General features: G+C 41.5%; 1 protein-coding gene, 1 long non-coding RNA gene and 1 other non-coding gene across 5 annotated transcripts in view; 2 read left to right on the top strand and 1 right to left on the bottom strand.

The window, feature by feature from the left end:
- Nucleotides 1–15745, top strand: part of ATP6V1H (ATPase H+ transporting V1 subunit H) — a 109594-nt gene that overhangs the window by 34948 nt on the left and 58901 nt on the right. For all 3 annotated transcript variants that reach the window (XM_043601071.1, XM_043601073.1, XM_043601072.1), the window contains 2 exons: nt 2581–2678; nt 10439–10631. In XM_043601071.1, the coding sequence (XP_043457006.1) occupies nt 2581–2678; nt 10439–10631 (291 nt within the window). The remainder of the gene's footprint in view (nt 1–2580; nt 2679–10438; nt 10632–15745) is intronic.
- On the top strand, nt 5455–5558 carry LOC122496185. The gene has a single exon (XR_006300721.1). It is a non-coding gene; the product is annotated as a U6 spliceosomal RNA (small nuclear RNA).
- Nucleotides 10636–14922, bottom strand: LOC122495411. The gene is made up of 2 exons (XR_006300439.1): nt 12477–14922; nt 10636–12235 (listed from the first exon to the last, which is right to left on the bottom strand). It is a non-coding gene; the product is annotated as an uncharacterized LOC122495411 (long non-coding RNA).

The raw sequence follows: 15745 nt of genomic DNA, 5'->3' as shown, positions 1-15745 counted from the left end.
CCCTGTCTCAAAAATAAATAAAACGTTAAAAAAAAAATTAAAAAAAAAGAAACATTTCTGTATTGGGAGATAGAGAGATGCAGAGGTTGGTACAAAGTTTAGGGACTTTAAGGTGGGAAAGGATTGAGTATATTTAGAGGCTGAGGAGAGGAAACCAATCCGAGAGACCGAAGGTGTAGGAGAGGGGTCTGATGGACGACACATCACGTGGGCGGAATGGGATGTACATGTTGGCTGGGGCTGAGGGTCATGGACAGGAAGTTTTCCCGTCTCCTAGGCGAGAGAGGGGCAAGAATGGCTGTAAGTATAGTTCAGTTTTTGGGGTGAGATGTTGGCAGCTGGGGAATCTCTTAAGTAATGGTCCATATATTTTCTCATAGTGCTGAGAGTGAGGGAAGAGAGTGGGACAGGTTAGCGGTGAATGTGTGAGTGGCAGAGAGAACAGTCTAGAATTGCCTGACGGCTTTGCAGGATTGTATGATTTTCTTTAGCAGTATTGAATTACCTTTGTCTGGGACTAGAGACGGTGATTTGTTGGCTTGATCGAAGCCTTATTTAGAAAAAAAAATGGTTGAGTAATTTTTATACATGAGAGTAATAGGGCAGTACAAGTGACAGGTAAGGAAGTGATATAATTTGTTTAATTGAAGGCAGTAATTCAATTATCTGCCAATGTTGCCTTTACTGTATACTTTGAAAGTGATTTTGGGACTGGCATTTGGACTCCCTCATTATGTATAATAGGCGTGAGTACAGTTTTAGAGCCAGGATCTTTAATATGCGCATTTATAATATGAATCGGAAGCTGTATGACAATGAAGAATCCATATTTGAAATGTATCATGTATTTCAATGTAGCATAGTAAAATGGACAGGAAAATAGGCTTACAGTGAACCAAGAAATTTATGTGTTGAGGGGCGCCTGGGTAGCTCAGCTGATTAAGCGTCCAGTTCGGCTCAGGTCATGATGTCACGGTCCGTGAGTTCAAGCCCCGCATCGGGCTCTGTGCTGACAGCTCAGAGCCCGGAGCCTGCTTCAGATTCTGTGTCTCCCTCTCTCTGACCCTCCCCTACTCATGCTCTGTCTCTCTCTCTCTCTCTTTCTCTCTCTCTCTCTCTCTCTCTCTCTCAAAAAAAAAACCAAAAACCAAAAACCAAAAAAAACATTAAAAAAAATTTTTTTTTGTTGAGAGGAAGTTGATGATAAATGGAAGAGGAGAGAGTGCCCTAGGTTGCATTTTTATTCATTATATGCGGAAACCTTGCTTAGGCTATCCCTCTAAACAAGAAAAATGGAATTCATCTTTCAAAAAGGATTACTACCTTCTGACTAAATTGGAAAAATAACGTGTTTTCCCATTATGGAAGATTATTTTAGAACTGAAAATTCACTTTTTTTTTTTTTTTTGGTCATTTCTGTTAATGTTTTGAGTTTTCAGGCAAATTGTATTAATGGATATATCGTGCTTTTGGGAAACCGTTCACTACTTTTAAAATCTAAGATAACGTTTTCTTGATATCCTTTGATACTTCCACCAAATGTACTTATATCGTTGTGTTTTTGTGATCGAATGCCTGGAATTTCTTTGAAGTGTTAGGTTTTAACGAACTTTGAAAACACAGAGCCTAGTAGCAGCGTGTATATTAGGTTTTGTGAATTTCTATAACATCCGTGATTCTCTCCATTTTCTTTTCTTTTATTAGCATGTTCTTTAAGGCTAGAGTGCAGCTTCCTCTGCTCTCTCTGTTCTTCTAGATGGGGGGCGGGAGGTTCATGGTAAATATTTGGACAAGAACCCAGGCCGAGTGTTGCTATTAGCTTTACTAAAATGGAGGTGCCTGCATTGTTCCTGGGGGTATTATTCCTGTCTATCTCAAGTTCCAGATTTAACCTCAGTTTTTCTAGAACAGTGCTGTGGAACTGATAGCTGTTAAAAATGATAGAGCACCTTTTTCAAATGTTTCGACTTCTTATGTGCTGTATGGTGGTTGTTTTTTTGAAGTCCGCATTTATTGCATTTCTGTGCAATGCCTGGCTCTATGCTAAAGGCATTACTTAACTTAGTCCTAACAACACTCCTTCGGGATGTGTGGGGTGTCATCCTCATTAAGGACAAAGGTTATCGAGTATTGGGAAGGTTCAGTGACTTACGTCTGTTTAAGTACAGGCCCATGTCCAAGCGTAGAGTTTTATCTTTTTAATCTTATTCAACATTTCTACGGTTATGAAGAGCAGTATTGTCTCTACGGTGCCCCCGGTCAGGGCTAAGTGAGACATTGCGAGATAACACTTACCAAACCATAACAAGGAAAGGGTTACTTTTTTTCCTTGATTTCCCTGTGTGCTGAGTACTCTTGAGCTATGTAGGTTTAACCTGGCAGAGAAAAACAGCCCCATCTCTAGGAGGTAGAGAGAAAAGCAAAAACGAAGGTTGGTTTTTGAAGGTATATTAGGGGCTTTTGGACGTTCTGATGATAAGAACCTCTAGCTAAAAAAAAAAAATCCAGACTTTCCGTGTATGCACGATCCACGCCTTTAAGTGCTCTTCAACCTGAAACCTTGTCCTTCTGCTTGTGTAGAGTTCTCAGTACGTGCAGTGCGTCGCCGGGTGTCTGCAGCTGATGCTTCGGGTCAATGAGTACCGCTTTGCCTGGGTAGAAGCGGATGGGGTGAGCTGGTGAGTGCCCTTTCGCTTTTAACGTCGAGTAACATTTAAAAGCTTCCCTCCTTGACATTTGCAAAGAAATTAATGCACTGAGTCATCTAAAGGGAGTTTTTTGTTTTTTTTTTTTTTTAAGGCTGTTTAGCAGTGGATTATGCTAACCTTCATGGAAGTCCGTAACTCCTAAATGAAATGTTTCCCCTCCCCCTCACTTGGTCTGTGCTATTTGTAAGAGGTTAAGGACTCTTAAAAGCCTGATGCTTGACAGAACAAATTCTAGGTACTCAGAATAGAAAAACAAAAAACAAAAAACAAAAAAACAATTATAAAATATCTTGTGGTAAATGCAGGCAAAAATCAGCAAGAAAAGGTCTTATCCAGAAAAATGAATGTGACCCATTCTTTGTAATGCTGTGTAATTAGCCCATTCTCTGTGGGGTCCTAATCTGCAGGCTCAGAAACCTTGAGGGGCTGCCCTCTCAGGTTAGCAAATGTACTTATATGAGAACTCCCCCCAACACCAAAACAAACAATGCTCTCTTTTACTACCAGAAAGTCTATTTATTTATTCATTATGGGAGATCTCATGCTTTTTTTTTTTCTTTAATGTTTATTTATTCTCGAGAGAGAGAGACAGAGCGTGAGCAGGGGAGGGGCAGAGAGAGAGGGAGACACAGAATCTGAAGCAGGTTCTAAGCTCTGAGCTGTCAGCACAGATCCCGATGTGGGGCTTGAACTCATGAGCTGTGAGATCATGACCTGAGCTGAAGTCGGACGCTTAACTGACTGAGCCACCCAGGCGCCCCGAGATCTCATGCTCTTCAATTAGACGCTCTTTTGGGTTGATGAAGATGTTTATCTGTTGGAAAATGCTTCAGGAAGCTAGTTTGTCCGCAGAGGTTCGCTGGTGAGAAAGAGGACCCAATTGATCTCCTGCTGCTGGGCTGTCACACGACTAGGCTGGTGCCTCCATTTCCACTGTAGGCATGCACCTGCCAGAGGGGTCTTCCCAGCCAGTGTTTGCATGACACTTCCTTAGCTGGGTGACTTTCTCAAATGGCTTTCCTTATGAATTGCCTAGAATTGTCATCAACTACTCAATTATCATCGACTCAGTAAATTAATAATCCTTTTTTAAAAAAAGTTTATTTATTTTGAGAGAGACCGAGCACAGTGCGGGAGGGGCAGAGAGAGAGAGAGAGAGAGAGAGAGAGAGAGAGAGAGAGAATCCCAAGCAGGCTCCATTCTCAGCATGGAGCTTGATGTGGGACTCAGTCTCACGAACTGTGGGATCATGACCTGAGTGGAAATCAAGAGGGGGACACTTAACTGCCTGAGCCACCTGGTGCCCTAACAAATTAGTAATCTTATATTAACATGTAAAATTTCAATCTTTTTATACTTATTTAGCCTTCAGTATGTCAGGAAAAACAGTGATCACAATTTGCCATGTGGACAGTTTTCAAAAATATATATATTTGGTCATTTTATGGATAATTGATAGACTTATAAATAAAACAATAGTGAAAAACAACCATTAGAAATTCTGTAAGAATTTTTTCATGGTAAGTCTTTTTGTAGTAAGTGAGTTTTGGTGCACCAACATCATAAAAGATGAAAGAAAACCATCACATATCCTTTTAGCAAAATGGAATGGTGCAGGCTCTTGTTGCAAAATATCGTTGGAGGCTTTCACGTTGAACAGCTAAATAGGTGAGAATACCCTATTTCCTTTCTTTGTCCTTAGAAACATATTTTCACTTATTGCCTCTTGAGTTTGAGAAAATGCATTTATGATACAGTCAGCTGAAAACTCACAGTTTGAGGTTTCACGTATGTGACCAATTTTATCATCATTGTTAATAGAATGCCGTCTGTCTCTGCTTTCAACTTCTGATTCATCTAATAATTATGAGACACCTTCCTCAGGTAATTGTCATTATGGATGGAAAATAAAAAGTTCTGAATTCTTTGAATTTGCAGTGTTCACACAGTGTCAGGAGACTCAGCGGAAGGACTCAAGGGACCCAGCATGTAGTCATTCTCACGGCTGGGATTTATTTTTAGAGACACAGTGGATCAGGCCGCGTCTGGAGGAATCCATGTTAGGCTTCCGTATGTTCTCTCCCCGCAGTAGTGGGGGGTTGCACGGCCTACTTTTTCCCCAGTGGTGAAAATGTAGCAACATTTGTGTGACGTTTCTGCCCAGGAATCCCTGTAGAGAGTAAACACCTGTGGTTTTCAAATTTTTTTTTAATGTTTATGAGAGAGAGAGAGAGAGAGTGCGCGCACACAACAGAGCATGAGCTGGAGGTGGGGGGGGGGGTCAGAGAGAGAGGGAGACACAGAATCCGAAGCAGGCACCAGGCTCGGAGCTGTCAGCACATAGACGCGGGGCTCCAGCCCACAAACCGCGAGATCATGAGCTGAGCCGAAGTTGGACACTTACCGGACTGAGCCACCCAGGCACCCCAAGCACCTATGGCTTTTATTGGAGGTTTATCAGACACCCTCTGCCTACCACGCAGCAAAATTCCAGACTCCAGAATATATTGTTTAGGTGCAGTAAGCCATCTCTGTCATTTAGGGAGAGTTTTGTATCAGTGTAGGAAGTTGTTTACCACTAAAGTTCCTGGAAGCCAGCCGAAGGCTGACTGTGGACGCGAACTTTCCTAAGAATAGCAGTTTCAGGACTACGATGTTGCTTTTCTTATTGCGCAGAAACCTAAAGGTAGACTACGGAGACGGAGACGGTGTTTCCAGCCTTTTTACCTTCGTTTCGAATGATGCAGTGCTCGCCTCAGCAGCACACATACTAACATAGGAGCGACACAGAGATCAGCTTGTCCCCTGTGCAAGGATGACATATAAAGTTGGAAGAAGGATGCAATATTCGGGGCAATGGAGTAGAAAGGATAATTATTTCGTTATTATTATATCATCTTCCTAGGTGATTGCATCATTCTCCGATTTTCTTATATTTTAGTCTTTATTTTTAAGCATAGTTGGGAATAATGAATGTATAATGATGCAATAATATTTAGGATAATAAAATACTGTAATTGTTCAAATTACGGGCAACCTAAAAGCACTGAGATCCCGTAAGCGCATCTTAGGTTTATGAATGGATCCAATAGACCTGTATAGTGTTTGAAGAATAAATTGAATTTCATTCTGTTACATACAAAATAGATTTTTTTTTGTTCCCTGGAAGATCTGGAAAACAGAATAAAAGTCGTGAAACAGCAATTTCTACACATAGTTAGAATTGCTCAGAAAATAAACCCAAATACCGAAGTTAACCAAATGTGGCTATTCTAATTACTGCAGTATTTCGGAGGACAGTAAGCAGTATTATTAACTGTTTCAGTTAGCAACAAGCACAGGGACACATTGTGTTCAGCATATCCATTTTGACATACTAATGACTGCTCATTAGATTTAAAGTAATCAAAAATAATAGAGACGTTTAGGTTGAGAGAGGGCGTTAATCAAGGTATAACATGTTAACTTGCTGATAGTATAGCAATCTAAAAAAGTCACTTAATCTTTTCACCTTTAAAGAAACAAACCATGTACTTTCTACTTGTCCATTTCTTTTGTTTAGAATTGAAAGGTTTCTTTGTTTCTTTTCTTGTTTTTGGAATTCCTCAAATCACAATTAGGAGTCATGTGAGGAGAAAACCTCAAGTATAGCCTTTCTGGAAGAACGGACCATAAGAGACTCTTAATTATAGGGGACAAACTGAGGGTTGCTGGAGGGGAGGTGGGTGGGGGTTGGGCTAGATGGGTGGTGGGTGTTCAGGAGGGCACTTGTGCTGGGCGCTGTGTGTTACCTATAATTGATGAATCATTACATTTTACTTCTGAAACCAATATTACTCTATATGTTAACTGACTGAATTTAAATAAAAACTTGAAACAAAACAGAACTCCAGAACATTTTTATCTGTATAATTTTTTTTATTTTTTTTGTTAAAAAGCCTATTATGTGAATGATACAACACTATTTCTGGCTATTTATATTCCTATGTAAGACTGAAAATATACTTTGCATTATCTTGCATATTGACTTCACTAGAAAGTCTGAACGTTACTATTGATTCATTAAATACTGGAGCTAAAAGAGGGCTTTTCTAGGACAATTGCCTCCACAGATTCAACTGGAGTTGAAGTATTTTATAAGTGTAAAGTAGTATATAAGAAAGTCTGACATAAAGGAAGGTAATTTTTATTTTTTTTTTACTTTTTTTAGGATTAAAAAAAATTTTTTTTAATTAAAAAAATTTTTTTAACATTTATTTTTGAGAGACAGAGACAGAGTATGAGCGGGGGAGGGGCAGAGAGAGAGGGAGACACAGACTCTGAAGCAGGTTCCAGCCTCCGAGCTGTCAGCACAGAGCCCAACGCGGGGCTCAAACCCACAAACTGCGAGATCATGAGCTGAAGTCAGACGCTCAGCTGACTGAGCCACCCAGGCACCCCTAAGATTTTTTTTTTTTTTAAACATCAGAACATTATTAGGTGATGCTGTGTGATAAGGTGTGAGGTGCTCGTGGGTGTAAAGAGCATCAGCCAGCTAAAAGTGCACAAGTCAGCCAGTAAATCCGCTGTTTGGTCTCCCTAGCCCTGCACTGGCTTGATTTGTTTTTTAAGCCTTAATTAAAAACACAGGATACTAACTAATAATTTTGGCCTCATGGACCTTGGCCTTCTATTTTGGATTTGACAGTAATTTGTATTTTTTGGACTCTTTGCGTAATGGTGCACTGTATATTATAGGGAATACAAAGAAACGTATGTGGTCTCTTTCCTTAAAAAATTATAATCTAGTTGGAAAATATTAAATAGCAAACCAAGGTAGCATTTAGGATCCTATAGCATCATTGAGTAACTTTTTCAGTGACTTTAAAAATAATATTAAGCTCCTCGGTTTGAGAGGGGTAGTTGAGAGATGGGGATCTGTACTTATCCATTCTTCAGGTCTCTGCTCAAGGGAGAATCCTTCCCTTGAATCCACTCTGGGAATCCTGCCTCCCCACTGGACTCTGAGCTCCTTGAAAGCATGGGTAGGGTCTGTTTTTGCCCCCCATTATGTCTCCCACGCCTTGCACTGTACCTGCCACGTAGATTTTCAACAGATGTTTGTGAAATTACTGTATTCAGGTTTATCTTGGGCCTTTGTGTCCTTGGAGTCCCCTTAGCATGCCCTTGGACCTCCATTGTCTTTGGAGTTAGGGTTCCCTGCCCCTAAGGGAAACCCTTCCTTACTCTGGTAAATAGGAACTTTATTTTGCTTCATTGGAGTTCTTTCGGTGGTTACTATTTGGATGTAGAAGACTTACTTATTTTTTCAACACAATCCTGTACAGTGTAGACACATATTGAACTCTGAAATTTCTCTGCAGCGTTCATCATTGTTGATTGCTCCTTCCTTTGAAAGCTTTCTGTCTTTATTTCAGCGACAATGCGAGCTGTTTTTAAGCCCTCTGGTCACTTACAGTTTTTTTTTTTTTTTTTTAGAGATAATTTAATATCAAGAACTTGTTAATTACAAACTTGTTAACTAGGTTTCTGAAAACAAAAAAACTCTCAAGTGTCAGAGACAGTGGAAGGTACAGACACAACCCCTAAAGTTGGGGAACAGATAAGAGATTGGAATTACTAAAATTCATACGCTTCAAGGAGTCTGTGTAAACTGAAGTTTAAACCAGGGCTTATGTCCCTGAGCTCAGAGGAAGGGCCTCATAGGTCAGGGACCTAAATGGCTGGTGTTGGTATCGCTGAGGGTGTGCAGTGAGGCTGTGCGGCCAGCGCTGTTGCAAAAGGAATTCAGCCGGTGCCACGGAAAAAAAACGGCTGCCGCTGCCCCGGTGAAGAAATGTAGCTGGAGTGTTACCCCCCCCCCCCCCCCCCCCCCCCCGGGAGCAGGGAGCCAACAGGACAAAGCCTCTTGTTCCTCTGTCCTGGCGGTCAGCCCCTAGCGGCTCTTGCTGGCAGACCCAGCTGGCAAAGCAGAACTGTGGCTTCCGGTTCCAGCCACAGCGTCACGGAGCAAAGTGTGGAAGGCTTCCCTTCATCAGTGGAATAATCAGAGGGCAAAAGGAAGCTGGGTACCGGGGTACTGATGGGATAAAATGACTTTATTTTATGTAAGATATTTTACGTGATGTATCCTACTGACATCAGTATTAAAAGCAAGTCTTAAGTAACAACTCAAAATAGAAAAGATGTGAGGGAGAAATCACGCATGAGAAAATGAAGGGCAGTTCAGCGAATTTGTAACTGTATAGGAAGGAATCCTAAAGATGGGAAAATGGCACAAATGCAAGCCTTCCACTAAGCTAGCGGTTGTAGATTGTGAAGTCAGATTTTAAACATTTCTTTCTTTCTTTTAATCGACTTTTGGGAGCACTTTTATGTTTACAGAAAAATCGAAAGTGCAGAATTTTCTTATCTACCTGCCCCATAGTTTTCACTGTTAAGAACGTCTTACATCAGTTTCCTTCAGTTGACGAGCCGATACTAATATACTCTTACTAACTAAGGTCCCTGTTTACATTACGGTTCAGTCTTTGTGCTGTGCGTTCGGTAGGTTTTCCTCTTAACCCCTTAAGGAGTTCCCCTTAACCCCTCTGGTCATTTTTTAATGATCTAATCTGGTAGTTTCTCTTCTTTCTTGTTTAAATGTAGGCATTTCCTGTGGAAATTTCCTTAGTTGTTTTCCTTGATGTAATCTCTTTCATTTCCATATAGCTTTCCCAATTTCCTTATCAGTAAAATGGGAGGTTGAATGAGAAACTTCTGAGGTTTGGGGCACCTGGATGGCTCAGTTGGTTAAGCTTATCAGACTCTTGATTTTCGGCTCAGGTCATGATCTCACGGTTTGTGAATTTGAGCCCCTCATCGGGCTCTGTGGTGACAGTGTGGAGCCTGCTTGGGATTCTCGTTCTCTCCCTTTCTCTTCACCCCTCCCCTATTCACACCTCACTCTCAAAATAAATAAACTTAAGAAAAAAAAAAAAGAAGCTTCTGAAGTTTTACCCCCAATGGGCTATGTCCTATTCAGGCTCATGACAGTTTTTTTTTTTTTCCAAAATCATCCTGTTTTCTCTGTATGAGTCTCCTAAATATTTTTAAAGCTAAAAATGAACCTCTTGGTTACCCAGACTCAAAATCTTGGTATACCTTAGGACTTCACCAAGATGTACAGCTATTTGTGTTACCAAGTCCTTTTGATTGTAACTTCTTTAATGTCTGTCCGTCGGTCTTACCATTTCCTCTGCTGTATTATTGCAAATTTATGTTTCATTTCTTACTGCTTTCCAGCAGCAAGTGCTGCTGAATGCTGAAATCTTAAGAAAAAAGAATTTTTTTTTTTTAAACTTTAGAGGGAGTGTGTGCAAGCAGGGGAGAGGAACAGAGAGAGAGAAAATCCCAAGCAGGATCCAATGCCAGCACGAGCCTGATGTGGGGCATGATCCTGCAACCCGGGGGTTGTTACCTGAGCCGAAATCAAGAGTTGGACCCTCAACTGATTGAACCACTCAGGTGCTCCAGAAATCTCGTGACCTTAGGGAAGACTTAAGTGAGGCTGTGCTGGAAGTGGCCGTCTATAAGTAGGCGCCTAACTTGCTTGTTATTTCTGGCAGAAAAGAAAACGACATAATTCAGAAGGGCTTGTTCCAGTAGTGCAAAAAGAGAATAGGCAATTATTTCTTCTCTCTTGTTGCACGGTTGTAGTAAATGTTTTCTTACTATGTGTTCCTTTTCAGCATAATGGGAGTTTTGAGTAACAAGTGTGGCTTTCAACTCCAGTATCAAATGATTTTTTCAATATGGCTCCTGGCATTCAGTCCCCAAATGTGTGAACACCTGCGGCGCTATAATATCATTCCTGTCCTGTCTGATATCCTTCAAGAATCTGTCAAAGAGAAGGTGACAAGAATCATTCTCGCAGCATTCCGTGTAAGTGTTTTGTGGGGGTTTTTTTTTATGATGTGTGTGTGTGTGTGTGTGTGTGTGTGTGTGTGTGTACGTGTGAGGCATTTTCCCTGTGGAGTATATATTTGAGGGCTTTTAGCAGGCGGGAAAAAACTGATTGTTCTCCGTGTAGTTATCAAACTATGGGTGTTGGTGAACATAGAGGCAAACCTCACTAATGTATATATATTGTGGGATTGAGGCAAAGCCATATAATAGGATGGGGTTGGGGAGAAGCCATTAAATGGATAAAATATATGAGTTATAAAAAGCTCGTGGGAAATGTCATTGTATGATGTTCATGTGGACGAAATCCTCTTTGGTTGCAGTGTGTTCCAAGAGACCGTTGAGGAAGTTTTTTTCTCTTAAAGGGCCCTTATTTTAGTACAGAGTTGTAGTTCAGATTCTGGATATAATTATATATATATATGTATATAAAACTCCCTTGAACAGATGAGGGAGTTGAGAACGAGATGGGGAGCTGAGCCAGACTCTGAAAGCTAGGTCTTCTGGCTGCCAGGCAACTTAACACTGAAATAAAGTATTGTTAATTGCCTGCCCAGACCCAGTGCATTTGCTGTCGTAGTTGTGTGTCGATTATTTTGTTGGTCACCTTAGGATTTGTTGGGCTTCTGAGGGGTAGCTTGGCCGACCCTAGCGTCTTTTAAGGATGCCACTGGAGAGTAATAATAATGGGCTGTTCAGAGACCGCTCACTCTGTGCCATGCATCATTCTAAGACTTTCCATTTGTCAGCTCATTTAGTGCTTACTGCTGCCCTAGACCATGGCGATTATAGTTTTCATTGTTAGTGTGTTGGTCTTCTCATTTTACAAACGGGGATACTGAGCCAGAGAAGGCACATTGCTGGTGGGCATGCGAATCCAAATTAGCTTCGCGATCTGCTTTTAACTAATATTTGCTCTTACGTTTTCCTTAAATAAACGACAACAAACCAAAAATAAAAAAGTAGTACAGATGTATTACCTACATTTAAAAATAGCATACACATTACGTGTGCCAAACATAGTTACTAACATCTTTCAGATTTTTCTAAGCACACAGAGAGAAATACATAATTAGGCGTGTAATTTTGTTTTATATTTAAAAATAAAATGGCATCGCATTATAAATATCGTCCCGTGACTTTATTGTTGACAATATGCGATGAATATGTGTTCATTTTCATACACATGGTTCTCCAGTAACTTTTAATGTCTGTATTCTACTGTGTTGATGTAAAGTGGTTTCTTTAACGAGTGTCCTATCAACGGGCATTTGAGGTGCTTGCAGTTTCTTTTACCTGTCTGTCCACTTCTGTCGGATATAGTTCATTTTTTTTTTTTTAAACGTTTATTTTTGAGAGACAGCGAGGGGCAGAGAGAGAGAATCCCAGGCAGACTCCGCAGGGCTTGAACCCACAAACCCAGGTCAGGTGAGATCATGACCGGAGCTGAAATCAAGAGTCAGACGTTGAACCAACGGAGTCATGAGTCACCCAGAGGTCCCTCTGTTGGATATAGCTCTATAGGTGGAATTACTGAATCTAACAATAAACGTTCACAGTCTTGATAGGTAACATCAAATCACCTTTCATGGGGCGCCTGGGTGGCGCAGTCGGTTGGGCGTCCGACTTCAGCCAGGTCACGATCTCCCGGTCCGGGAGTTCGAGCCCCGCGTCAGGCTCTGGGCTGATGGCTCAGAGCCTGGAGCCAGTTTCTGATTCTGTGTCTCCCTCTCTCTCTGCCCCTCCCCCGTTCATGCTCTGTCTCTCTCTGTCCCAAAAATAAATAAATGTTGAAAAAAAAAAAATTAAAAAAAAAAAAATCACCTTTCATAAATCTGCAAGTTTACAGTTCCATCAACTATATCTTGAGGGTGCCTGTTTTTCCATTCTTCCACTGGCATTTAATATGATCTTTCTTTTCATTGTTACCAAAGATGAGGTGAAAAGTGAAATCATTTAAAGTTTGTATTTTGTTAACAGTGAAGCTGAGCATTGTTTAATACTTTTTATTAGTTATTGATATTCCTCCTATAAATTGCTTACTGATAGCATTGGTCACCTTTAAAATTTTTAAACCTGATGTGTAGTAACCCTTTTCTAGGTGTTTGTAGTTACTAATAATAATAACTAATGTTTATCGAGAGCTTATTTTGTATCAGGTGCTGTTCTAATTGCTTTCAGTGTGGTGCTCATTTAATCTCCCAAGAACTCCATGCGCTGGGCGTTAGGCCACAAGTGGTTAAGGCGTTTGCCAGAAAAGCTAGGAAGCAGCAGAGCGGGACTTCAGTCTCAGGCAGTAGGACTCATGCTCTTAACCGTCGTGCTAACCTGTCTTCGATGCTGAGGATAATAAATGTTACAAGTTATTGGGTGATTTGCATGTGTTGACTTATTTAATCTTCATTATTATCCAATTATTTTATTATATGTGAGGAAACCAAGGCTTAGCAAGTAAGTAAGCCTCAGTTAGTAAGCATTACGATTGGAATTCCAGCGAGTGCTGTCTGCTCCAGAGTCACCACTCTGTCATCTCCTTTTTCTCTTTTCTTGGCGCATTTTCTCAGGAATCTTTAGCATTAAAGGAAAGAGACACCACGAAAAGGAGAACTGTAGGTCACATGAGAGAGGAATTCTGATTCCCTATTTGAAAATACATTCTTTAAAAAAAAAATTTTTTTTTTTTTAACATTTATTTATTTTTGACAGAGCACGAGCAGGGGAGGGGCAGAGGGTGGGGGACACACAGAATCCGAAGCAGGTTCCAGGCTCCGAGCTGTCAGCACAGAGCCCGACGCGGGGCTCGAACCCACGAACTGTGAGATCGTGACCTGAGCCAAAGTTGGATGCTTAACCGACTGAGCCACCCAGGTGCCCCCAGAATACATTCTTTTTAATGTAGGAACTGTTCTGTGGCCCTTGAGAATTTACTCTTAAGAAACAGGGGAATGTGGTGCCTCACACTGGCTGTGCCATTAGGTTTTCTAGCAAACTGTTTATGTGAGTGGTCACGTCCAGATACGGTAATAATCAGTTCTTCAGTCAGAGCAGGTTGTATTAATGAGACTCTACTTTGAGGTGTTTTAGTAGCTGAATTGAATGTACCTTTTCTGCTGCTTGAGTGTTTCATCATCCATATTCTTATTTCTTTAGTATTTCATCTTTACTAGATGAAAAATTCTAGAATTAGGATCTTCCAACAGTCTTCTGTTGGAGGTGGAGGGTGAGAACAGGAGGTTTTAGGAGAAGCTTCAGAGAGGAGAAGGCTTGAAGAGATTTTGGAAGGATGCCTAGGAGTGTTTTAGTACAAAGTTGGAAAGAGGTTGATAAATGTTAACAAAGAAACTGACTTCTGGAATTGTCAGTAATTTGATCTTGTAGGTTGATTATTGCCCCCCGCTCCCACCCTGAAGCGAATGTTAAAGGAATAAATGGAGTACATAAGTCTGGCTCTTTTTCTTTTTTCTTTTTTCTTTTCCTGTGTGAGAGAGAGTGTGCTTAAGCTGGGGAGGGGCAGAGGGAGAGGGAAAGGAAGCATCTTAAGCAGGCTTCATGCCCAGTGTGGAGCCCCACGCTGGGCTCGATCTCACAAGTGTGAGTGAGATCATGACCTGAGCCAAAATCAAGAGTCGGTGGCTTGACCGCCTGAGCCACGCAGGCTCTCACAGTCTGGCTCTCGAAGATACGATCCTGGTTTGTGGCCACCGGCTCTCCGAAAGGACAGACCTGCTCTGTAAAACGGAGCGTTTGCTCTGCTGCTCTGTAGTACCCTTCTAGGCACTGGCCTGGTGGGGCCAGCACAGACCCTTCGGCCCCTGTCGCTGACTCACCCTAACGTGTGTTCATACTCTGGGGGCGCTCTGGGGGTGTCACCAAAGCCCGGGGCCTCTGAGCGAGGCTCCTTGAGATCTGCTTGTGCTACTTTATTGTGCGCTGTGCCTCCTTGGATGGACGTGAGGCAGGGCTGGCTGCTCTTTTCAATTCTGTTCATTTTGGTCGAATATGAGTTACTTCCTTTCAACTCAATATATTTATTTTTTGGAAAGCTTAAAGCTCCTCCTATTTGATTTGTCTTCGTTTTGATCTTCTCCCTCGTTTTTCCTTCTTCTAGTTCTGCTGTAGTTACAGGAATCTTTGTTTTATTAAACTTCCCTATTCCAAATTAAGCACCTGCCATGTAATAAGCAAATGGAAAAAAATTTGATCTTCTTCCCGTTTATAAAAATAATACGGTGTTATGGTTAAAAAAGATGCTATGGAAAAATATGAAGAAAAAAGTGTAAATTAAACATAGTTTCACTCTCAGATATGGAAGCCTCTTGTTCATACCCGTAACTTACGATCTTTGTTCCCTTCCCACATCGGGGAGCAACCCTGGATGCATTGCAGTGGGCACCGAAAACCCGAATGGTTGGAGGGGCCCGGGTTCTCCTCTCTTCACGGTTTGGGCAGATCGCGCTTGGCACCAATTTCTGCAGAGAGTGCGTGCACTCAGGTTGGTGGTGGTGTGTGTGCCCGGCATGCACAGTGGAGGCCGAGTTTGCTGGGCCGTCGGGCCGGCCCCTCTGCCTTCGGGAAGTTCGCTTCGCGTCTCCATGCTTCCGCTTTGTTCGCGTGTCTGGTGAGAGTGATATCATCTGTCTCCAGTCTCTCCTCGGGCTGTATGCTCCTATGATAATGCCCTTTGAAAAACTAAATGTGGGCTAAAGAGCAGACCCTCAGTAAGTATTGTGACTACATGAGGGACCGAACAAAACACTGAGGTAGGAGTAGAAGAGCCTTCTATAGGAGTAGACTGGTGGTACTGGATTTAGTGATCTTTTTACGGGTTTCTTTATGGACTGAGAAATTCCTTTTAAAGGTTTTGGCTGCTTTGCTTGGTTCCCATGTTTAAAAGTGTAACAGTAAAATTCTACAAGAGAATATCTGCTTGCAGCTAATTCTGCATTGACAATGAACTCACCCTAGAGTGTCCTACATTTCGTCTTCATGAGTGTGTTAAGATTACTGATTATATTAGGATTTCATTTAAATAATCCGCTTAACAAAACACTGTGGGAAGCAAGACTACAGGGAGAGAGTCCCAATTTTCTGTT

The sequence above is a fragment of the Prionailurus bengalensis genome, chromosome F2 (assembly GCF_016509475.1).
Source record: "Prionailurus bengalensis isolate Pbe53 chromosome F2, Fcat_Pben_1.1_paternal_pri, whole genome shotgun sequence".
NCBI classification, from domain to species: domain Eukaryota; kingdom Metazoa; phylum Chordata; class Mammalia; order Carnivora; family Felidae; genus Prionailurus; species Prionailurus bengalensis.
This window is presented reverse-complemented; position numbering and strand designations above follow the sequence as displayed.